This window comes from Pogoniulus pusillus, chromosome 7 (genome assembly GCF_015220805.1).
Source record: "Pogoniulus pusillus isolate bPogPus1 chromosome 7, bPogPus1.pri, whole genome shotgun sequence".
NCBI lineage: Eukaryota > Metazoa > Chordata > Aves > Piciformes > Lybiidae > Pogoniulus > Pogoniulus pusillus.
Window position 1 is genome coordinate 18115900 of NC_087270.1, and position 25744 is coordinate 18141643.

The 25744-nt window shown below is 39.8% G+C and overlaps 1 protein-coding gene across 3 annotated transcripts in view; it reads left to right on the top strand.

Moving 5' to 3' along the window:
• Nucleotides 1-25744, top strand: part of PLCB1 (phospholipase C beta 1) — a 434017-nt gene that overhangs the window by 324364 nt on the left and 83909 nt on the right. For all 3 annotated transcript variants that reach the window (XR_010302819.1, XM_064146106.1, XM_064146104.1), the window contains exons 15-25: nucleotides 4244-4314; nucleotides 4910-5006; nucleotides 8569-8653; nucleotides 9693-9817; nucleotides 10821-10975; nucleotides 12722-12886; nucleotides 14872-14971; nucleotides 17924-18028; nucleotides 18781-18890; nucleotides 24266-24398; nucleotides 25185-25238. Coding sequence is in view for 2 of the 3 variants with exons in the window: in XM_064146106.1 (XP_064002176.1) it covers nucleotides 4244-4314; nucleotides 4910-5006; nucleotides 8569-8653; nucleotides 9693-9817; nucleotides 10821-10975; nucleotides 12722-12886; nucleotides 14872-14971; nucleotides 17924-18028; nucleotides 18781-18890; nucleotides 24266-24398; nucleotides 25185-25238 (1200 nt within the window). In the remaining variant the exon portion in view is untranslated. The remainder of the gene's footprint in view (nucleotides 1-4243; nucleotides 4315-4909; nucleotides 5007-8568; nucleotides 8654-9692; nucleotides 9818-10820; nucleotides 10976-12721; nucleotides 12887-14871; nucleotides 14972-17923; nucleotides 18029-18780; nucleotides 18891-24265; nucleotides 24399-25184; nucleotides 25239-25744) is intronic.

The window sequence follows — 25744 nt, forward strand, 5'->3', positions numbered from 1 at the left end:
ATCTGAGTCTGAGAGAGCTTAAGAACAGCTTAGGGGTGGCTGACAAAGAATATCCAAGATGTGATTTTTCAAGAATACTTTGAATTTTTAAGTATTCAGAGCACAGCTCTAGAAATTTCAGCTACAAGTTTTGTGTGTGTGTATGCCGCAGCATTTCTGCAAGTCAGATACCAGATCTTTGTGAGCATTTAGAAGAACAACTCTTCCCTATTTTATAAGACGTCTGTGGCAAGACCCAGTGAAGAGAGGGGCAGTGCTCAGTAGTTCCCTGTGACAGCCTTCTTTCACTGCCTCCTTCTCTATGTGCATCTCATTATTGGCAATGTGCAGTGCCAGAGCACTGCAAGCATTATGCTTCTCTGTACCAATACCAGTTTATTTCAAGAGCATGAGAGGAGCAATGCAATTAAAAACTCACTAAAGGAGGACTAATCCTTAAAATTTCTTAACACAAAGTGTTTCAGTACTCAAACCTTAATCTAATCTTTACAATTAGCTAGTTGGGCGTATTATTCAAGGAACTCATGTTGTATCATATAGCTCCTGTCAAAATTACTGCCGATCTGCAAGAGAAAGTTGTGCTTATTAAGCCTTCCTGAGAGTCTAAATGAGCTTTTACACAGCAGTGCAAAAAATATGGAGATTCATAGTTCAGTTGATAGCAAGCTTCACTGTGTCTTACACTGCTCGAGGTAAGATTTAAAGCAAAATAAGCCACTCTTTCAGTATGTTTATAAAGCATATCATGTAAAAGCGAGGTGGTGGTGATATAGTAGCAATAATTAGAAAGAAAATATCTGAAATGAGTTTTGCAGAATGACTTGCAAGATGTTGATGAAACTGATGTAAAAAGTAATTTCAGTGGGGTGTAATATCTGTCAGTGGAAAAACCTTTGCCTAAAGGTACAGCAAAGCAGAAAAAGAATTTCTGAGAGAACACTCATGAGATAGATTGTAATTTTGGTAAACAAATATTAGACCTGGCTGTTCCAGCAGAAGGAACAGAAGTAAACAAGCAAGATTTTGAAAGCTGTTAGATTACACTGCAAAAGGAACAGTGGCAGTTCTGCAGGTACCTACGTTTTGCTGAAAGTAGGCTTATATTTGAAGTAGCCAAAACTTGCTCACTGAACAGCATTTAAATATTTGAGCAAATTTGTTAATTTTTCACCAATACAATGAAGATTTTTCTGAGTGTTAGATGCTGCTAGGAAAGATTCACAGAGGAAGACAGAGAGGGTAGAAATGGCTCCATCATTTCATGGTGACTACATAGAGAACAGGAGAAGTTTTAAGCTCAGCATATGTAAATACATTGGTGCGTTGCTGCTGTGTGCCAGCTGAGGCCATGGCCTACTACTACAAAGTAAAATGTTGCAGCAAACTGAATAAAGTTAGTTTTTTTCCTTTTTAAAAATCAGCAAGTGCTGGTGTCCAGCCTGAGTGGGGACAGCACACTGAATTTTCTGTCCTCAAGAACCTGATGGCTGCCTAAACATTGTGGAGCTAACAAGCTGCACCAGCAAGAACCACATTTATAGTCCATTCTGGCTGTAATTTTAAAGGGGTCTAAAGAAAACAGATTACTGTGTTTCAGGCAATGTATAACCTTTTATTTTATTAGGCTCTCAGTTCTGCTGCACTCCTGCAGCATGGTGAAAATGGATCATATTTAGCACTCTGTTTCCTCAACCTTTGGTAATGGGGATTGGGCTCATCATTCCTAGCTCTCCTCTCCTGATAATCTTCCATTCAGTATTACTGTCTCAAACCTCCTCTACCCATCAGATGAAATTCAGCCTCTGTTGTCCATTTGTTAACATTGCCCAATGAACACTTCTGTGCCTTGTTCGTGCTGCTCCATGCTAGTATTAGGGGCATCTCCCTCAAAGCATCCTTGAAACTGCCCCATTACTCCACAGAGACTGTTCCTGAGCCCTTCTATTTATGAGCAGTTGACAATATCTGCATTCTAACTTATTGTGACAGAAAACATCTTAGTTCTTGGGCATGGGCAGGCTTTTTTCGTGTACTTGGAGGGCAAGGCCTTAGAGCAAACCTGGATATGTAGTCCATTTAAATGCAAGTAATAATGATACTCTTAGAGCTTGTTGTACCTTAGACAAGCTCATGTGTACATAACGTGTACATGCAGCACAACAGCTTATGCCAGCCCATATGTATCTATATTACACTGTTCTGGGAGGAGATGGGAGTGATGCCTTGGGGCTGACCCCACCACCACTGTGGGAGGGTGAGCAGGAAGGCATCTGCAGCACATGCATCTCAGTCTGGTGTGAGCTTGTTCTGATTTTATGTCCCAGCAGTGTAACAGGAAAAGAAGATTGGACTTGAGGATAGAATTGTGGTGCTGGGTGAAAGACTATGCAGATGTTGCCATACTTTCTAAAACACTAATTCTTATTCTGTCTTGGCAATTCTGCATTCCTGTCTTGGGTTTGGTGTCTGATGAAGATGAGCTCTGATCTCCTTGGGAGTTTTCCTGTTAAATATTTTTAGATAAATTAGTAAAGCATTGCATATTTTTCTCCCTGGACACTTCGAGCAAGAGCGAGCTATTGTCTACCTGGTATCTCAGCAGTGCAAGTATTGCTCACATTCCTTACTTTGTGCACTGTATAGAGTGTTATTTGCCAGCCGTATAGAGTGTTATTTTGCCAGTCTGGTTAAATCAGTTGAGAGCTTCCCATCCAAGGATTGTCAGTGCAAATCCTGAGAGAGCTCGGCTGGCTCTTTGCAATGTGTAGAGGTTCCCTGAGCCACCCCTCGAGCCTGTTGAGCAATCATGTTATTTTCTTCAATGAAATGTTCAGGAAGAAATGTGTTGAATAAAAGCCTGACATTTCAACATCTGCATCTGGAAGGAAATGCAGCCTGGGTAGTCATCATTTGGTTGTGAAAGACACTCTCATTATTTAATTCATCTGTGCTCTCCATGTTCAGAAGGGGCCCACTGGGCATGATTCAAGGTCTGCTGGAACAAAGAGGAGCTTTTTTTATTGACTCAGTGGGCTTTGGATTAGACCCTACATTGACAGGAGGAACTAAGACTGAATTACCATTCTCTGGAGAGTTTAGGAATGCTGCACAATGGTTAGATGTTTGTGCTGCCAAATTAAAATTGCCACTGATGAAGAAAGCTTGAGAGATTTGTGGAATAAATCTTTAGGAACACTTATCAGTCTTAAAGGTGTGGATAGATGACTGCAGTGTAACTTAAACCCTTTTTTCTTCTTAAGATGCAAGGTGTATACTTTATAGTATCCAGACCCATGGGAGGAGTTAAGAGAAGTTTAGGTTGATGTTCCTCAGTGTTTTAATTTCTGGTGCAGCCGAATCAAAACATTTTGGAGGTGGGGGAGGCAATTGTTAATTAACAATAAAGAATCCATGTCTTGCCCAAAGGAGTATGATGAGTGCTTTGCAACCGGGAGAAAGGCATTTAATGTGTTGCATTTGGTCCCTTTTAGTCCGTCGGTACATTTTCAGGGAATGGATGAGGCTTATGCGTCTTGGCATTATTTGATTTGCACTGCCCTCAGCCGGTGCGTTTGAGCTATGGCACCAGAGTCCTGACAGGCTCATCAAAGCGTTCTGTGAAGGCAATTGAAGTCAAGCTATTGCAGTTACGTGCCGCTGCCAGATTATCTCAGCTGTGCTACCTCAGTACATATATTGTGATACGTTCAAAAGAGATGCGGTTTGCCAGCCAGCCCTTGACAGCACATGAGTTTATGTAGGATCTCTTCACCCCATGCATCCTCTTACACATGCGCTTCCCAGACAAAGACATCACTGAAGGTCCTTCAGGGATTCTGCAGCAGAAGGGGAGTTTGAACTCACGTTTTCCAAACCCCAAGGCCGTGTCCCAAATACGGGAATATCTCTTGGTAGTATTTGTATTCCTACACCCATACACTTCACACACTCCACACCACATAATGCTTTTCTCAGTGCCGATAACCTACCTCATGGTGTTCAAACATGAGCATCCAGCAGCTGCAAAGGAAGCAATTTTGTTTGGTTGTGCGATAAGAACTTATCAGTGCTGAAGATGGATGAATCTCTCCAGGCAGTGTATTTGATTAGAGCTGTGACTAAAAGCAAATATGTGATACAGTCTCTTTTAAGCAGTGCCACTTGCACATCTTCCTCCGATTTATTGGTGGTAATTATAACTCTTGCTTCAGATAGTAATTATCTTGTGCTTAAAACTTTTCAGGAGAAGCAGACATTGAGAGCGATGATGATGATGACTATGATGATGACTGTAAAAAGTCGTCGATGGATGAAGTAAGGGAGTAGATACGTTCTATGGTGATGGGTCGGTTCCAGCAGTTGTGGGCTGGTGTGTGTTATCAGGAGTGGGACTACCATCTAGTGGAGAAAGGGTGGCAGAGCACTGGGAAACACCGGCTTTCTGAAGTTGGTGCTTAACCATTTGGCACTTTCTTCCCCTTTATTTATATTTTTATTCGTTGATGAATAATAATTAATCGCACCATGGCTGATTCATTTTAGGTAGCAGCTAGTGGTCTGTTCTGCATTGTTGTAATTAAAACCTGACATAAACTCAAAGCTGTATTTATTATTTATCCAAAGTACTGATAAATGGGCTCAGCACTGTGCGTGTGTAAAGGTAATGCAGTCCCTTCCCTAGGAACCACTTAAAGAGAATGAACACAGCAGCAGTTTAACTAGACATTTAAATTTTATAGCAAATTTTGTTCTCTACTGTGTGAAGTTCTTTATGTGAGGCATTGACTTCACTAAGCCAGGATTAGTGAAAGATACCACAGTTGACACAAAACTGGGCTTTCGTATTTGTGGCCTCTGATGGCTGCCATGTACAGGTCAAAACTGCAACGTTTTCCATTCTCTGTCTTAGGGTACTGCTGGAAGTGAGGCTATGGCCACGGAAGAGATGTCTAACCTGGTGAACTACATTCAGCCTGTAAAGTTTGAGTCATTTGAAGTATCAAAAAGTAAGTAAGCCAAGCATGAACATCTTATACTGGAAATTACCTAGCAAGTGGTTGGAAGAAAGTTCTGGAGATCTGCTACTTAGCTGTCTCTCAGTTAGATACAGGCACACAAACAGAAAATGCTCCCTTGGTATCCAGCCAAATAAATCCATACTTACTTGGAAATCTGTTTTAATCTGAATATCAAACTTAGCCAACAGTAAATGTGCTGCCATTTCAAAAACGTTTTTGAAAATGTTTTACTTAGATTGTCTTTGTTGTCCATGACCAAAGAGTAACTTAAACAGTTTGAGAAAGATGGTCTTAAATATTCCTACAAATTGAGCAAGTGCTTTATATTTTACCTCTGCTACTTTATTATAGAGGATTCAGGGTAAGCAGTCTGCCCTTCTCCATATGCAAAGTCACTGGATATTGTATAAGAAAGGCCATCATTTCACCACCTGCTGGCTTTTACAGTGCTAGGAATGCACTCAGTGGCATCTTCAGTAAACACTGAAGTATCTTTTCCTTTCTTGGTGCAGAACCCCCTGTTGTTTGTCCTTTTTCACTTTGTTTTGACAAGTTTCATTATGCTTTTGAAGCTTTTTAGTTTAAAGAGTGTAGAGCATTTTCATTTATAATGGACTTGCAGAGGCCTTGGCAAAGGACAGGTAATTGGTGCCTAAGCCCACATGTGTGCAAGATTTTGTATTTACTTATGACAAATAAAAAGCATGTAAGGAATTATCTACCTGATCATTTGTATGTGGGCATTTATGCAGACACACACTCAGAGATCTATGCTTGTTCCTTATGGTAGTGTCTCTTTGGATGTTTATAATCTTCTAGCTCAAAGGAGAGTTACAGGAACACAGTGGGAAGGAGGTGTTTTTTTCTGGAAAGGAAGCCATATGAATTCTAGCAGAATGCAACCATGTTCCTTTCCAAGTTTTGTCTTTTGTAAATGCCCAGGTTTTTTATCCTAAATCTTGATGTGACCTTTGATCAATCATACTACTTATGTGAACTCCTGATGTTAAGATATTGATATTTCTGCTGTTTGTGTTGAAAAGACTGTTACATGGTAAATGTGGCCAGTTGTTAAAGCAGTGGCCTTACATAGGTTTGTTGACTGGTTGAAACAGTGGGGACTACAGAATAGCTTGTGGGTTCTGGTCTTAGTCCTGGACTCACTGCTGGACCTTCCATAAATTCAGCAAACGTGAGCGGAATAAAGAAGGAGTTAGATGAGGATTGGTTTTTAATTTGCTGCCTATCCAGTTGTTGCCTGGGTTTTTTCTTTGTTCACCTGACTCCATACTTGTGTTTTATACAGTTATCTTGTTACAGCATTTTTCTAATTTAATATTTCCTAATTCAGAATCTGTTTTGATTTGTGACTGTGACCTACACAGTGGTAGCAGAGCCTCACTGCTTCTGTCATCCACACACTTTAAAAATGCATTTTCTGGTCTTGCACCCAACTTATTAACAGAAGCATTTAATAGCACTGGATCTGTAAGGATCCCTTGATTGCCTTCACTAGAAGTGTTCCCTCTCTCTGACAGCAAGTGGCTGTATTTTCTCAAGTTATCTTTTTGATTGAGTTGTTTGTCCACTCCACAGTGACTTTCTCCTGATAAGACAGCACAGTGTAGTGTCTCTCCTGCACAATCATTTCTTCAAAGACCAGGTTTCTTAATCCTCTCCTGACACTACAAGGAAATAATTGTTCCTGTTCTAATTAGGAGTTTGATTAAGCCCTGAACATTTATTAACCAAATTATTTAACAACTACCAGTTCTGGTTTCCTGCAGAAGCTCTGCTTTAAGATAAGCATTTTATTGCAACAGTTTCTATTCTATTCTAAATAGAATAAACCTTCCATGTGTGTGCATTGCTCATCCCATTAGTAAGGGTGGGGGATGGAATAAGAATAGTTTCAGTGCCTCTGGCAGGAGCTGAAATGGAGGTGAGCTGTCTGCAACAGAGTATGCAGAGAGGCTTTTTCTTGTTGGGAAGGAAGAAGAGTACAGAGCAGGCTCAAGGGAATGGCAGGAATCTTTCACCATTAGGAGATAGCTTTGAAAAACGGCAGGAGCTTGATGATTGCTAATTAGTAATAGGTACCATGATAAAGCCTGAGTCCTAGCTCTCCTAAAGGGAAAGAATCACTTTGGTACACTGTGGTCGTCCTCTGGCTCTTTAGCATTCACTGAGAACAGTTTGTAGGCTGGCAGCACATTTAGCTCTTATGTTGGCCCAAACAACCTAGCTTATTTCTTTGGATCCACTGCTTCCTTTTTGGCTTCCTGTTAGAAGAGTGCCCACCTGTTTCTGTCCTGCTTCTCTCAGCAAGACAACTGCTTTTGTTCAGTTTTATCCCTCTCCTGCAGCTTCACAGTTTGATTTCCAGGAGCTGGCCAGGCTGGCCTCTTGGCCATCCCTGGATTACTGCAGCACAATTATTTCTAAAACCAGATGAGGGCAAGTCTTTTTTTTTGCCTTGTTGTTTGCTTTCAGTAAAGTTGTGAGACTAGAGAGCTCATGCTTCAAAACAAGCACTGTTTCCTCTCATTTTTAAGGGTACCATTGCCGAGATACCTAATGGATAGGACCTGCCAGGACAGTGGTCACCTCTAAGCAATCTGCACAGCTGATTGTGATGAAATAGGAAGCAGTTACTTTGCAGGAGTCATTACTCTCTGTACAAAATTTTAAAGGAAAAAATAATGAAACCAGAAGGGTCTTGATTTAGGCTCTCTGCTCTAGCATGGGCACATTGAAAGGCTGGTACACACATCAGACAAAGGTGAATAACAAATGATACACAAATTAATGTTTAATACTACAAAGTTAAAAGCTTATGAGGACTTTTTCACCAACTGTTAGGTCAGAAAGGCTGGCCAAATTAAAGAGGTCATAGAAGCTACATATAATGTCAGAGTTAGGTCTGCAGACCTGCTGAGACACAGGAATGTACCTTCAGGCTTGATTAGGTAGCAGTGTGTCATGGCTGTTTGAGACAGATGTGACTTTACTCTGACATACTGAAGATAATGAGAACCACCGCAGGCACAGATAGCACTTAATCTGATATGGACATTAGTTATTATAGCTTCAGATTGGCTCAAAGCCATTGCATCTGTCTGCAAAGATAATCTAGAGATCCAGCAGGGCCCTTCATGTTCCCCACAGAAGCTGTTACAGTACCTCTGTGTTACACCTGTCAGCTTTGGGCTTTACCTCTCAAACACATCAGCATGGTATTTTGAAAGCAAACAGATGAGATCTCTGCCCATGTACAGATTTTCTGTTGCCTGCATTTAGCACAGCAACAATCTCAGGCAGTATCAGCACCCTTAATTTGGGCAGTTCTAGATGGAATTGTTGAGTATGTGTCAGTGAGCTCACTGCTGTCAGCAAATGATTGTATATGTAAATTGTTCAAGGTGAAAATGAGCTGGTGAACAGTTGATGGGATAAGGGGATGAGACTAAACCAGGTGCTTGCAGCTCCTGTATTGCATGGGATTTTGTACTCTAATGTGTCACTTTTTATTTCTCCTTTAAACTTTTAGAACGCAACAAAAGTTTTGAAATGTCTTCCTTTGTGGAAACCAAAGGACTCGAGCAACTTACAAAGTCTCCTGTGGAATTCGTGGAGTATCCTTCATTTTCAGAAAGCTGCTTTCTTAACCTTCCCATATCTGAGATCTGTTACAGGGCTTCATCAAAAATTTCAGACAGGAGCAGGGGAAATTTGTAGATATGACTGTCGTCCTAAATTAATTAATTGGCCCAAGTTCTGATGAGCTAATTTAAAAGTTGGCACAAGTCCCCATGCTGAGGGCGAGAGCTAAGGAGAATATACATAAAGTACTTACTGAAGACCTGAGACTTTGTATTCTCGTTGTTAAATTTAACATCCTGCATGAGGTGGTAGGAGTTAAGGTGAGCAAATTATCAAAATGTGGCTGGCTGTTTTTCACGAGTCACGTCAGAAAGTTGGCTTTCCCATCATACTTTGGATTCTAAGAGCACTGACCTGTTTTATTGCCACATAATTCTTTAATTTATTTTTTTTAATAACTTAGGGAAAAGCTAAAGAACATTCTGTTTAGACCTTTGGTTGTTTTTCAGTATCTCACATCATGATCATGGCTGCAGTTAAGAATGAATGGTCAAGATAAAATAGCGCCTTAAAGAAGATTAATGGAAGTTATTTCCACAGATAACCTGCAGCAAGTTCTCATCTCTAAGATCTGTAGACTCAACTGTAAGAAGTTGCTCACTCATCATTTCTGTCTGCCCATAGAGGCCAATTCTAACACTTATCCAGAAGACTACTTTTTAACTGAGCACCTCTTTCCACTTCACAGGAAGATTTGCTGTTTACAGCAATCTTAGAAAATGTCAGCTTAGTAACCATAATGGTAAATGAAGTTTTGTGAAAGCTGTCTTCTTTTTGTGCGTGTGCTTGTTCTGAGTGCTCCGTACAGCGACAAACCAGCATTTTTAATTACCCCCTGTTCATCATATCTCCTACAAAACTGTGGATGTCTGGAAGCTTTATGGTTGCATAAATCAAATAAGGAACCCACTGCCATGTTTTACAGAACGCCTGCATTTAAATATTGCAGTTGCTTCTCTCTGCAGAGTGATTTTAGTCACATGTGCTGTATCTTAACTACTTGCCATTTAGATACAACAAAATGCAGCTAAGCCGTATTTACCCAAAGGGAACACGTGTGGATTCTTCCAACTACATGCCACAGGTCTTCTGGAATGCTGGCTGCCAGATGGTTGCTCTGAACTTCCAGACTGTAGGTAAGTTCTCTTGGTCCCTAGATTGTGTAAGCTATACAGTTCCACTTCTCTGGTACAGTTTCTGGAAGACTTCATGCATCAAAAGATGTCTAATGATTAAATAGTACTACAGAGCTGGTAGTTGACATTTTTAACAACAGCTTCTTGTTTGGAGTGTTTTGTTTTTTTAAGGAGAAATATTCATAATTACTGTGCTGTACCTAGTATAATGTGTATACCTAATGCTTTCCATATTGTCATCATTTCTAGGTGGTTACCATTGAGCAGCATCTCAGATTTGGCAGGATTTTTTTCCTATGTCTTCCAAAATTTCATTGTATCAAAATATAAGTGACTTAGCAAATTCCACTTTAAAAGTGAGGTTTTTAGAAACAAAGACAAGTCTCTTGTGTACAAGTCTTCCAAGGCTATGTCTGTTCTGATGGATGCAAATATTTCCATCTACTGCATCTCAGGGCATATCTTGGGCATTTTCTTTCTCTGGGCATGTAGCACCAGGAGGTGAAACCTGTGGTTTCATTCTCCTTTTCCCTTCCAGTTGTTCCCATGTACACACTGCCTTTCCATGGAAAGCAAAACCCCACACAGACTGGGAGCCTGCAGAGTAATTAAAAACTTCTTTGGACCGGTTTCTACCAAGTATCAGGCATCCAGTGTCTCTGATATTAGAAGAGGCTACAGATGTAAATATGCTGCTGAGTGGGGTGCAACAGTACAATCCATACAACACTGAGGGACTCCAAATCTACCTGTCAAGGCTTCTTTTAAAATATGAAAACATTGAGTAGTCTTTGAAAGGTGTCTTACAGATGTCTTTTTCTTGTCAAAACAATTCAAGAGGGTGGCCACAATCACATCTGAAGCCTCTAAGATAGCAGTGAGCTGTAAATAGCTGTTTGCAGTACAGCCAGATGGAAATTATGTAACTGCTAGTATTTGATTGCTTTTTAAAACTACTGTCTATCCACAACATAATTCTTATCAGTATTTTTTTGACACCTAGATTTGTCTATGCAAATAAACATGGGAATGTACGAGTACAATGGAAAAAGTGGATACAGGTTAAAGCCAGAATTCATGAGAAGACCAGACAAACACTTTGACCCATTTACAGAAGGTATAGTGGATGGAATAGTGGCTAACACCTTGTCTGTCAAGGTACGTGTGCAGCCAGTGAAAATGCTCTCATGACATCCTCAGAGCATGGATATATTTCTTCTGTGTGGTAGCCTAGCAAAAGACTTTACCAAGTTAAGAAAATGAAATGCATTTCATTTCATGGAGTGATACTTAATTTTAACTTCTGTCTAACATTTCTTACTGTAGAATAAATAGATGTATTTTTATTGTATGTATTCTTTTCCTTAAAAGTAGCTGGGAAGTGAATAGATTTAAGAGTAGTTTGGCTGTGATTTTAGTAACAAAGGGCTGAATTTAAATCATAGTGTTCTGAAGCAATAGGCTGGAATAGTTAGAGCACTACAAAATTTGGTGTAAATAAATTTTCTGGTTTCCTACAAGTTTTCCAGCAGAATTGTGGAACCATAAATGTCAGCTGCAATTCATTACCAACTTGCTTTTTTTTTGTGTGTGTTCCTTTTAAAGGACCTCTAATGAAGTTCAAGGACTGCCAGGAATCTGCAAATTGAGAGCTACTTGTGTGATTTTCGGAGGGATAGATTGCACTGGCTATGACAGAATCACAAATTCACACTTGATATGTCTCTAGTTAAAAAATACAAACTTTCTGAAATCCTGTTAGTCCTTTAATGGACTTGGCCATTAAACCAGCATCCATATGATACAACCCACCTGGAAAATATCCGTCTGTTTTTGTTGAGAGGACACAAGTACTTCTTCTCAGACTGCAGACACAAGAGTAGCAGAGTTGTGATGGGAGGGATATGAATAAAGTAGTAGTACAGATGCATGGTAAAAATAAGATGACTCTGAGGGAATAACCTTTTGTGGTGACCTGTAATTATGGAAGCTTTCAGTTCATCCTGTGGGTTTAGAAGCACTTTGTCCTACAATGGTAGTAAATGAAGGTGGAAGGCATTCAACAGATATTAGGAGATGCACAGCATTTTTAACAGGAATGAGCATCCAGGAGTCTTGAGACAGCTGTCAGAAGTCAACTGTTTCTGCCTGCTTGGTGAAGATTCTGCTGGTTATAGTGTCAGTATCAATAATGTCAGAACAAGATGCAGCTGAGAAGGGTTTAAGATTTGCTTTAGGCAAGCCTCAGTTTGTTAGAGTACGGTGACATTGCAATGTATTCCTGTGCCTCTTCAGTTTTCTAAAGTAATTGCAGACCTTTCTTCAACTTTTTAAAACTGAGTTGTGTTTCCTATTCAAAATGAGAACTAGAAAAGACCAGCTACTTTATACTTGTTTTGCTTTCATAGTGAAACTTCTCACTCTCAGTGGACAGCTTTTTACCAACGTTTTAGCTTGCGTTCTCCCTTGTGGTTAAAGGAATATTTTAAGCATCATTTCTCTGCTGCTTATACCTCTTTTGTTATAGCACTTTTTTTAACCTGTTGTTGAAACTGAACAGAAATTAGTTTCACATGTTGTGGAAATAGGCAGCCAGACTGAGGATGAGACCCAAATGAGTATTCCTGCTGAGGGAAGGGCAGCAGCATGATGTCAACCACATTATTGCTCACAGGGGAATTCAGGACCACAGTGTCACAGGAAAGCAGGCCTTCTAAGTTGTTTATTCTGTGTCTGCAATATTAAACAGTGGTTTCTTGTTTATTGTGGTTTGGGTTCTGTTCTGATTTTATTTTAAATGCATACTCTCTGATCGTTAGTGAGAATTATCCATCTGCATTTCAGCCACTCATTTCCTAATCCACGAGAGCTGTCTCCAGTGATTTTTCTTTGTCTTCATTTTAGATAATTTCAGGTCAGTTTCTTTCTGATAAAAAAGTTGGTACCTATGTAGAAGTTGACATGTTTGGCCTGCCTGTGGATACAAGAAGAAAAGCTCTGAAGACCAAGACCTCTCAAGGCAATGCAGTTAATCCTGTCTGGGAAGAGGAAGCTATAGTGTTTAAGAAGGTTGGTGTAACACCTGCTTCCCAAACACACATTGTGATTGTTTTATCACTGTCCAGCAGAGTACTTCTGTGTTTTACCAAAACTTGGATTTGTTAGAAGGAGGAAAAAGAGATTCTCAGTAGTTACTTGTTGAACTGTTAATTTTTATCTAGTTTTGCTGTAGTCGTGCTATGCTAATCATGCCAGCTCCTGCTAAAATAGTTGAGTTTAAAGTCACCTTGATTGTTTCACTGACCCAGCTGGAAGCAGCAGGCGTGTTGATAGACTCCTCTGTGTGGCATGGTGCAATGATGAAGGAGTAGGAGCAGGCCCCAGCAGCAAGCTGGACTGAATTACCATGTCATTCCACCTTGGCTGGACAGCCTGCCTGCTAACCTGCAAGCAGAGCAATAAGAATGCAACTGTGACAACCTGGCTGTCCAAGCTAGCACATTCAAAGCAATCTCTTCTCCCTGCTTAGTGCTAGATGGTGCTGTATAGAATTACAGAATTAACCAGGTTGGAAAAGACCTCTAAGATCATCCAGTCCAACCTATCACCTAACCCTTCTAATTAATTAAACCATGGCACTAAGTGCCTCATCCAGCCTCCTTTTATACACCTCCAGGTATGGTGACTCCACCACCTCCCCAGGCAACCCATTCCAATGGGCAATCACTCTTTCCATGAAGAATTTCTTCCTAATGTCCAGCCTAAACCTTCCCTGGCACGGTTTGAGACTGTGTCCTCTTGTATAAACACAACCTAAGTGATGAAGCCACATAAATCCCATCCATTTGAAACGAGACATGGGCTCCCAAGGTTAACCCGTGCAATTTGAACAATATTACTCAGACTCAATTCTCTAAAGTTTGGGGGAGCACAAAATACGGAGTATGTTTTAGGATCCTACAATGTGAAAGTCTTGCTGCTCTTGCAGCTTGCTTTGTAATAGAATCTATAGGGTTTGCTTAGTGGACACTGCAGGTAATTGGATCCTGAGTCGAGGTATTTGTAAAACAATTTCTTTCATGTTTCTCTCAGCAAATGTAGTTCAGAGAAGTGTATGCCGTTGGTACTGGCAGCCCTGCTTTCTGGGGAGCACAGCCCTTTTCCCTGAATATTTGGCCTTCTGAATGACTTTCTCTTGGCAGCCTGCCAGAGCTGGAAACATCACTGGCATTTTTCTTCTGTGATGAACTTCTAATTAGTGTACTTCGCTTCTCTATTTAGTTAGCAATTCTGTGCCTGACTGCCTTTGTGCTCAGAGAAGCATAGGTTGCTATATTTAGTAATGTAGACAATAAATTAAAGAAGCTCCTGGGTTTGGATTATTGTCATTGTCAAATACATTTGAGCATATGTTCTGAAGAAATGCCTGTCTGTGCCCTGGTTAAAATGTAATACATGTATTTGTATGTATGTTTGCATTACATGTGAAAGCATAATTAATTATGCTACACATATTTTTAAATTAATATTAAAGGGGTTTTTTTCTAGTAGGGTAGTTTAAACCTTTTCAATTCTATGTTCTTTTTTTTTCACTGTTTGGCCTTCTTTCTTGTGTGCCAAGAAAGCGTCCAATGCTATTAAACATCCTGATTGATTAATCATCTTTGGCCTTGCCAGTGAGTGTGCTATCACACTGGAAAATTTTGCTAGGGTTAACATTGTTCATGTAATTCATACATTCACATCCTGCAAAACAGGTTGTATGCCTATCAGTGACTTTTCTTAGAAGTAAGTAATCCCACTGGCACAAACACAAAGGGAAAAAAACACGTATAGCTGTGAGAAAGAAGCAGGAAATGAAGTGGCATTTGAGTGTGGGATGAGTTGAACTCAATGTACTGCTCCCACCTCAAGTTTTTTGATTGAAAAGTGTTTCTATAAGAAAGATGCATATACCATGACCTCTTACTTTCTGTGGATGTGTTACTGTCTTCTAGACTGACCTTTTTCTGTCTGGAAGGAGAAGCTAATAATTCAACAATTTTGCCTTGTAGGTCGTCTTACCTTCCCTGGCATGTTTGAGGCTAGCAGTGTATGAAGAAGGAGGGAAATTTATTGGTCATCGGATATTACCAGTCTCAGCAATTCGGCCCGGTAAACATTTTTCTCTAGCAAGTGGGGATTTGAACAATCTGTTTCAACTTTGGAAACTAAAATGTCATATTTCGTCAGACACATTTGTAACAAACCAGGAAAATCAGCAGAATTAAGCATCAGAAGCATGGTTGGCACTTACTGATCTTCAGCAGTTCACCTGCATGTTCACATATCTATACTAAATAGTGCAGTTGTACACTTGAAAGAGGTCAGCCACAGCCAATTTTAAGAATCATAGAATCAACCAGGTTGGAAGAGACCTCCAAGATCATCCAGTCCAACCTAGCACCCAGCCCTAACTAGCCCATGGCACTAAGTGCCTCATCCAGTCTTTTCTTGAACATCTCCAGGGACGATGCCTCCACCACCTCTCTGGGCAGCCCATTCCAATGCCAATCACTCTCTCTGACAACAGTTCCCTCCTAACATGCAGCCTAAACCTGCCCTGCCACTTGAGACTGTGTCCCCTTGTTCTGTTGCTGGTTGCCTGGGAGAAGAGACCAACCCCCACCTGGCCACAATGTCCCTTCAGGTCATGTTTTTGAGAATAGGAGATTGCTGGGAATGAAAGTAAAATATACTCCTCTAACGTAATTTTTATAAGCATGCAAGAACTGGCCTACATGGAAACTGTTATATATCTTTACTAAAGCTTTAAATCATCCCCCAAATACTTCTGTCCTTATTGGTGAAAATGAAAAAAAGTCATTTCTGTTGTCTTCCAAATCATATAATTATTTCTGTTATTATTAGTGGGCACTTAACTAAAAATTATCTTGTGTGATAACTCGGGCCTAGTGTTCTAGGCCAGAGACTTGTTAAGAGATGATGTTTCAGAAAGGTGTGGTAACACTGGCATTTTGAGCAGGAGTCTAACTCCAGCTTTGCCATTGAGGGGAGAGGAAGTGCTAAAGTATGTCAAGCGTATAGCCATAAAATGCTCCCAACTTGACTCACAGTGGAAAAAGGGTAATATCTGTGTCTGCCCTGTGCCCTAACTAGCTAGTCCCTGTCCTGTCACATGTTCCTGCATCTAATAGTTGTTGTCCATATTATTCCTGGAGACCTGATCTCAGGTAATATAGAAATCTGCCTCTTCTCCTGAGGCTAGTGATAACCAGGGCTCTTGTAGAGAAGAGCTCCAAGCACTTTTGTCTTAGCTGGTGTGGTTCTTCAGGCATCACTGCAAGCACAAACAGGCTGGCCATGGTAGGTGGTTACTGGACATGTCACTGCTCCAGGATTTCCTCACCAGTTGTCACTTCTCTTTCCCTTCTCCTTCCCTTCTCTTTACCTTGCTTTTGCCTATGCATCCCTGTCCATTCTGCTGTGCCAGATGTGCTCGTCTCCACAGCTTTTTTTGTGAGCCAGCTTGGTTTATCAGTCTATCAGAAACTCTCTACTGTTTCCTGCTGGCTCAGTGGATATAGTCACCTCACAAGCTCCAGAGGAAGAGAGGTGATAGGAGAGGAGAGAAGGGGAAGTGAAGGATTTCCCTCTTCTGGTGGAAGTGAGCTTTAGCCATGGCTGATCCCCTTTCATGGCACTCACAGCGTTCACTGAGCAGAGCACTGAATCATTACCTGCTTTTAAGTCTGTGCTTTTAGAATAAAGGCCTCTGTGTTAAATCATCCAAGGACTTTGAGAACATTTACCAACAAGCCTATCTTCTATCCTTTTGACTCCAGTAATCATTACTTTACAGCATGTGATGGAGACCAGCATGTTGATTGCAGTTTGTGTACATGCTGAAAATTTGCTGGAGGAGCTCAAGAGAACTGAGAAAGCTTTGTAATATGCAATTTCTCTCTTTTCTGAGACGTTATTGAAAAACATGTGATACTATCACACAAATCCACAGATTTATCATTATTCCCAAAGCAAGGATGTAGCTGTTACTTGGAGAGGGAGTTGTTCACATCAGCTAAGTGAGGCAGATAATTGCATCCTGCTCATGACTTGTATCTTGACACTATCCATGTGTACTACTCTGTAATCACAACTCAGAAGAAAAACTTCGCCCATGGTATGAGAAGCACCAATTTATGAGGCAGAGGGTGCAGCTCTGCAGCACTGTCATGCTGTAAGAGTTTGTAGCTCTGTAAGTCTTTTGTTCCTTCCTGTGCGCTTTTATCACTGTCTTTAAACTGGCCTTAATACATGTGAACTTATAGAAAGGTACTTCAGAGAGCTAAATTGATAGAAAGCTTTTTGCAGTTGCTGAAGGTTGCTCTTTCTGGACTTTGGGTTACTGAGAAGCTTATCAAAGTCAGAAAACTGTCACCGAACATGAGGAAGAGCATGAGATGGTGGTAGGAGGCTGGGTGAAAGGGTTCAGAGCTACCCCATCTGTGGTGTCTTGCCATTAACTTAGCTAAGCTGCACTTTGTTTTGTGCCCCAGCTCTTAGAAGAGAGTGAGCTTTCATGAGTCTTTGTTCAGATATGTCTCCAAGGTTGGTCATGTTGTGGGATCCATATATATACACACAGGCTTTGTAAACATAATGCCACATTGCCAACATTTTAAATCCTATACCCTGTTGTAGATGTACTGCTGCATCTCAGCTTTGCTTGGTGTAGTTCTGAGTACTACAAGGGTCACTTTTGAGCATAAAGTATTAGTCACAAAAATTTAAGAAAAACAAACAAAAAAAAGAGAATTAAAATAGAATACATCAAGAATTACCTAAGTGTCAATTCTTAACATTATTCACAGATATAAAAATAGAGGAAACTCTTTTTAAGCTGCAGTGCCACACACCTTTCCAACAGTGCCTTGTCTGTGTATGTATCTCTGAAACCCTTCAGGTAAATCTTTCCCTGCCAGAAGTTCATGGGGTTGCTTGCTCAGTTGGAGCCACACTATAAATAGCGAATGACAACACAATTACATTGAAAAGGCCTATGGAATAGTTCATGCTCTGAACTGGTTGTTTATTATTTTGCAGGCTATCACTACATCTGTTTGAGGAATGAGAGGAACCAACCTTTGACACTGCCAGCTCTCTTTGTGTACATAGAGGTAAAAGACTATGTACCTGATACTTATGCAGGTAATTCTGAGACATTTTCATATTGGGAAATACAAAGGTTAATTGAAACACAAAATGAGCATCTGTAGTTGATTTGCCATATTGGGCCAGCAGTCCTGTGACAAACCTCTGCATCTGATGTATCATTATGTCTTGTCACTCCTATAGGATGGCCTGATTTATAGCAGTGTGCCTGAGATTTAGGATCAGGGCCAACTCTTTATTTTCATCAGACCTTGTATGACTCTAAAGGAGAGAATACCCCAGGCATTTGCCATTGAAGCACAAATGAAACTTTGCTTACATGAATAATAGTATGCAATTGTCTCCTAAGCAAAGTGCCATGCCTAATTAGAGCATTGCGTTTTGGAATTGGCTCTAATTGGTTCAAAGACAATACTGTGCATCTTTGGTGAAAAACAACGTATGAACCCCTCCATATTTAGCTTTTTTTTTTTTTAACCAAGATTTTTGTGAACCCCGGTGCCTCATGTGAGGCAAGATCCTAACTAGCTGATGCTGTAAGCTTTGAAGTTCCATCATAAAACACTGTGCTGAAAATGTGCATCCAGATGACCCAAACAAATTCAGAGGATTAGTATTAGAATATTTGTGTATGGTGTGCTCCTCATCACTGTTGTTTCTAGGACCTAGCAGTACCTATCAGCATTTTTTTTTCCAAACAGAACAGAACTATCTCTTTCTTAAAGCATGAGGAGCACTGGAACCATAGCATAAGGGATTTAAAACTGATGTATTTGCATTATTTCCAGATGTGATCGAGGCCTTATCCAATCCAATCAGATATGTAAACTTGATGGAGCAGAGAGCTAAGCAGCTGGCTGCACTGACTCTGGAAGATGAAGAAGAGGTAAAGAAAGAGGTAAGGGAGGTTTTGGAGTCTCTGCAAATTACATTACGTTATTTAAACACACCTACTGTGCTTAGAAAGACAAGTACTGAATGTCCCTGGGAACTGCTTGTCTTAATTACTCAAAAACCTGTAAACATCTCCCCCATAATGAGACTAGGGTATATTACAGCTGAGAAGCAATGCACTATGTGGTTTCACTGAAGGCAGCCTGTTGTGCATGGAGTATGTCACTGTTCAGAAGTAGAAAGACACCAAAAGCTGAATGAAATCCCCTGTTATGTGTTTGCTGATTTGCAGCTTTGCTAGGTAGTAAATGAAATCTTCCTGCGTCATTACCTATTGTTTTCAGTGTGATGCTGAAGTTCCCCTTACAAAAACAAAGAGGCACCTCTGTGTCAGTAGCTTTTTTTGTTACAAGTTTTCCAGAATTTCAGGCTCTGTTTCTGGAGAGGTTATTGTGTTCAGAAACATTTATGTATCTCAGTTATGATGTCTCTACACATTCACCACAAGCAAATGTGCCCTAAAGAGAACCACTCTTATCACACATAATTTAGATGGGAAAAGGCCTTTGAAGGTCAGTTGATCCAAGCCATCACAGATTGCCGCAATGAAGGGACGGGGCAACGGCTTGATGCAAGCCAAAAATCCACTTTATTAGAAAAATAGGCAGGTATATATTGTATCAGAAGGGCTAGCATGTTACTCACTAATTGGATAGAATTACAGTAAAAGTTAGTAACTACTATATGATTGGCTGATACTCTGCTCAGGCCGAAGACGCTGTTTCTACTTTCTTCTCTGCTCCTTGATATAAGTTGCTATGCAACTATCTGAGCAGTCCTGACCGCAGGATCTTACTTATCTTACTCTTCTGAGGTCTGTCTGACCCACACATTACATGCCCAAGGTCTATACTATGTTTTGTTTCATCTTGGGCAGCTGTTCCCTGCTAACAGGCCATTCCCCTATTCCTACAACAGATCTTAGAAAGATAGATGAAAAGGGAAAAGACCACAGAGTAAATAAGTGTTCAGACCTGTTCCAGCTTATCTGAAAGGTGTAGGAGCCACATTCTCAGCAAGTAGGTGCCTGTTTGGGTATATGTGGTTACCTGTGGACTAAATTGTAAACCCCATTTTCCTGCATAATCAGGTCTGTATATGAACGCAGTGCTATTATCTTGAGCATCATTGAGAGTTTGGCTTTGTTTTCTAAAAAACTCTATACACATTCAAACATTCAGTCTCTTCTTCAGACATGGTCATTGGGACATCTTCTAGCAGCATTCAAAAATATCAAACTCATCTTTCAAAGATTGCTCGTGTCACTTAGGCACATCCTGTGCATCAAAAGGCACTCGATACAGGTCTCTAGTGAAGACAGAGAAATGCTTTATAGTCCTAAACTGTCCTCAAGTCTAGTGCCTGTCTTCTTCAATTCTCAGATGTGCAAAACCTTATTGAACTAGATTTTGTAACCAAGAATACATTCCCAAAGCAGACCAAATGAGTGAAAGTCATTACAATTCAGTGGCCAACAATTTACTCTATGTGCAGTGTCTCAAGTTCAGCTGAATGAGGACACTGTGAAATGCTCTATAGTACCTTAGACGTTTATCTAGGACACTCCGCACATGAGATTCTATTTTAATAGCAAAACCTTTTTTTTTTTTAACCTTTAAATACCTTAGAGGTCATTTTTACTTTTCAAAAAGTACAGATTTTCCTAGTCTGCACAGGTTTATTATTTGTTAGTTAGAAAAATTCTGTCACAGACTATCTTCTAAAGCAAGTGGAAAGAAGGAAAGATGAATTGCAGTGCTCAGGTAGTGCTACCCGACGTCATGAAGCTTGAAAGCTCATAAGATTAAAGGAATTTGCTTTGGAGTAGTAGCAAAATCTATTATAAAATAAAGCCACACTGACTGCAGTGGTGAATTTGCTAACTATGTACAGGCATTCAGTTAGACACACTAGCAAGGGACAAGTACAAAATCAACACTCTCGGTGACAATCTAAATACAGCATCATTACCTTCTACTTATAAACTCCCATTCTAGGTAAGATATTTGGCAGATGGGCTGTACTCAGAAATCTTGAATTGCCTGAGCATGCTATATGATGCTAACGTTTTCTTCATCAGCTTGGTTTGTTCACTTGTTCATTGGCCTGAAAGAATCACACCAATTAATAATTGTAAGTACGTTCACTGGCAACACAGTTAAATAAACCCAAGTATGTTTGCCAGAATTGTGCACCTAAGTGCACTTGGATTCAATTTTCCTACATACAGTTTTAAATTTAAACACTATAAAGGTTTGTGTGCAAAGCTGGGCTTATTTCCTAGCACAGATTCCACCTTCCCACTCATCCTTCTCTCCCCTCACGTGTATCTATTTATGTGAGCCACTGTCACAGGAAAACTGGGAGGTTTTCCCTTTGCTGTTTAGAAGTTTAAACTGTATCTTGGTGAGAAGTTCCTCAGGCTTCTTGCAAAACAGCAGTCAGATAAGCTACCTAATAGTGAATTTTAAAAGCCTGATTTATCTGTTTTGAAGGAATAAATTAGCCCTTCTCTAGGCTTCAAAGCATACCAAATAACCATGTAACAAAGACTGCTGAAGAACTGACAAAATTTGCAGTTCCTTTTCTGTATTTATTTGAAATACTCCCTCCAGGAGAGGAAGGTGATTTCCTATCCTTAGCTTTATTGCCAGTTCTTGCTTTCCAGCCTGACCTTAGAACAGCTGTTCTAGCATAACAAAGTGTTGCAGTACCTGCCATGTGGGTTTTGCACCTTATAAACCTGGATGAATATAAAGGTAGTGATGTTTGCCTTCTCCTCCCTGCCTGGTGTCCTTTACAGACAGGAGAACAAGCCATAGAAATTTCCTGAGGCTTAGCTAATTCATGCATTTTCAGCTCCCCAGTCATGGGATCAAAATTGCTGTAGGAGTCTAGGAAAAGCCATCCAGAGTAAACTGCATTTTGGCTGTACCTGATACTGTACTGTCCCTGGTGCTGCATCTTAATTCCTGCTACAGAATCAGGAAGTTAAGGAGGCCTTACTGGCTCATTGTTGTGTTGACATGGAAGCAGCAAAGCGTCCAACCTGTTGTTTCTACCCATAAATTAGTGTTGAAATGGCAGCAATTGTTTTGCATGCCTGGATATAAATCAAATTAAACCATTGGCTTCTCTGGTTAAATAAGATTTTGATAAGGAAAGCAAACAAAAACATCTCTAGGCGAGCAACTGCACTTAACATATCTGATACTGCTATTTAAAGTGAAAATTCAGGCATAAATTTGCAAAACAATGGTCACACCAACTTACAGTAATGGAAATTAAGTTGTCTGACGCTTCCTATAGGGAGACCTTTCTAATGCTTATATTTACCGAGAAGGATAGAGGCAAAGTGACTTAAGAACTGCCCAACTGATCTAAAACTGCAGCACAAAGGAGATTGCCCAACCCCAAGACACTTCAACTGTGGAAATTTTTCCGTGGAAATAAAAATAGCCCATATATTTGTGTACCTATATGGGTTAAGTATCTTTCTACTTAGTAAAAATACTGTCTTGCAAAAGCCCTGGCAACATGGGGAATACAAACCATTTTTTGTGAACTTTAAAACTTCAAATTATAAGCCTGTTTTCAAAACAGCCTAAAATACTCTCCATTAAGGAAAAATCATGTTTCCTTCAGCATTCTGTGTGATGAATTATGAGAGGAGAAAGTGCTTTTTAATGAGATTAGATTGCTTGATGCAGTGAAAATTAGTCTTTATTCACTTCCTGATCCTGTCTCACATTTCTGCTTTAGTTCCTGCGAACACATGTTTTATGTCCAAAACTGACAGGCTATATTAATAGTTTCCAAAAGAGCTGAGATGCAGCATTTCCTACCACATATAAAAGTGTTGCCAAAAATTAAAGATAACCCCCACTATGTCACTGTGCAGTGACCTTTGGAGCACAGACTTGCCAGACATTAGGAACTGTAGCTTTATTTGTGTTATGGGTTGATGAGCTATACAGCAGATAACTTTTTATTGACATAATGAACCACACTGAATGAGGAGTATGTTTTAAGTAGAACTGAGAGGTTAACCATGTCTCTGTGTGTTTGTCAAGGCTACAGCATTTACCAGTCACACTTCTACTGCCATAAATGTTGTCCAGGTCAATATTTTTACTTATTTTATTGCAGTCATTCCTGTTTGATATAAATTAAATTCCTGGTGTGGGTTTTCAATTGAATCATGTTTTTGGCTACAGTATCTCCCTCCTATAATTTTGGTAGAAATAGTTGCCAAGAAAGAAATCCTTTCTTTTTCAAAATCCAATATGTTGCCAGGGCTAAGATGAAGGAAATCAGCAGCAGGAGCAGCATGAAAATGTATTTTGCCTCTGTTAGTGCAGTTCAGGCTGATATTTTGCAAACTTGGAGTAATCAAGAGGGGAAAACCTACAACAGTGGGGCCCTGCATTTGTGTGTAATGTGAAATGGAGGCAGCTGAAGGAACAGATCCAAAACTACCCTGAAACACCATGGCAACTGGCCCCTCACCGGGACAGCAGGAAGTTGGGCTTGGCCATTTCAAAATCAAAATTGCTTTGAATGACCTTCTCTTTGCTGAGTGCTGGGTACTTGCTTTTAAAACCTGATGGTCACAAGGAAAATGCTAAAGTGTGCAGTGCATAGTACAACCTGTGTTGTAAGCATAAGCCTGAGCCTGTAGGAAACTGGAGAGAAATAAAAGATTGTGGAAAATGCTTAAATATTTGGATACCACGGATGTATTTATGCAACAGGATGGAGGTAATGTTTGTATATCATCCTTGGAGTGCAATTGCAAGAATGTAAGAAGATCTTGGGTATCAGAAGCATGTCTCTGTTCTTTTAGAAGGGTGAATAATGATAGTGCTGCATGTATCTATGAAATTTAAAAGTAATTTTATGTACGTGTTTTGTTTGCAGCGGGGATTTGAGTAAGATTTTCATGCCAGCATATTTCTCAAAAGGTTTTATGGTAGACAAAAATGCTTTTCAATAAAGTACAGGTTTCACATCTGGTGCAGCTAATATATGCTGTGCTGAAAAATGTCCCTGGTGAGATATATCCACTTAAAATAAAAATACTTTTTCAGAATATTACATGCTCTATTTCTGCATGAGATTTACACTGCAGAAAGTAGCTGCCTGGATTGCCATGGCTCTTAAGGATATATTCTTGGTTGCTTTGTCTTCTTTTAAAATTGTTTATATAACACTTAAAGAATTTTATATCTTAAAAAAAGAGACTAAAGTAGACTTGCAAGTAAATAATTTTAAGCCTGTTAGCTAAGAAGAGTAATGTAACTCATGATTTGTTTTCAGATTGACCATGGAGATGCACCATCTGAAGCTAAGAGTGAACCTAGGCCAACACCAGCAGAAAATGGTGTAAATTACACTGCCTCTCTTACACCAAAACCAGCAACTCAAGTTGTCCACAGCCAACCAGCACCAGGTGAAAAAAACACAACAAAGGAAAAGAAAGTCCTATCTTTTCAAAGCCATATGCTCTGCATTTAAAGAACAAAGCAGCAAAGGGAGGAGACCTTTTTTTTTATTTTGTTCTTATGAAAGAGGTATAAATTTCCCCACTCCTTTTGTCTGCTCTTGAAGGCAAATATATTCAACAGTTGCTTTTGTGGAGGAACTTCAGTTCCATACAAGCAAGAAAATTTGCTGGGTTCCTTGGCTGTTGTTGCTGCAAGTGCAGCAATCTTTAAATTGTTTTTACAACTATACTTAGCTTATACATGTAGTTAAATCTTACACACAAAATACAAGCTTAGATACTTACCTATTTTGTGTTGACATATTTCCCATAACATATCCTCGTTAAACCCCTAGTGTTCATAATTTTGTGACTGCAGTCTTCACTGACTTCCATGGAGCTGAATTCATATTCTGTACAGAAATTTTGCACTGACATCATAACATAGGGCAGTTATACTGTCAGCCTAATGCCACTTAAATGACTTATATGAGTGGTGTCAGTTCAATAAACATCCTTCTCATAAGCAAAACAGCAAAGCTCAGGTGGGTTTCTGTAAGGTTACTTTTCCGTGATGGTTCATATTTTCTATGTCGCCACTCTTCTTGAGAGATGTGTTTTCTCAAATGATTAGTAAATGCCTATGCCAGTGTATCTCTTGCCTCACCTGCCCTGTTTGAATACACAATCAGGCAGCACAATAACTGCTGTTATTTTAAAAGAATTAGAGTTACTAATCTCTTTCACCTCTAGGTTCGGTGAAGGCACCTGCAAAGACAGAAGATCTTATCCAGAGTGTCCTCACAGGTAATAAACAGTTTAGGCTGTATGACTGATAGATACTTTTGTCAAGAGGAACATATTTTTTATGAAACAAACCATCTGGCTTAGACATTTCTGTGAGTGATTAGAACTGCAGCAACTCACAGAAAATGTACATGCTGTGTTTTCTTTCTCAGCTTTGAACTTATTAAACGTTTGAAAGTGTTTCATGAGATAGGTATTGGGTGCCAACTGGGGATTTTTTAAAATATCCCATTGTTGTCATTTCACAAGCATAATGTTACCATCTACTGCAGTCAGAAGACCAGCATTGTTATGAGAATAGAAGCTAAATTTGCTCTGAATATTTGGAATACTAGTAAAACTTTCCTGTCTTTATTACCCTTCCAGTGTTCCCATTGCTCCTACAAAATTGAAATTACCATTACATTAAGCCAACTGGACTGTCAGATAATGCCCAGCTGTTCAGTTGGTAGTTGTGTCCTCTAGCTCAGAGTTAGTTTAGATAACTCATAACTCAGTTTGTTTTG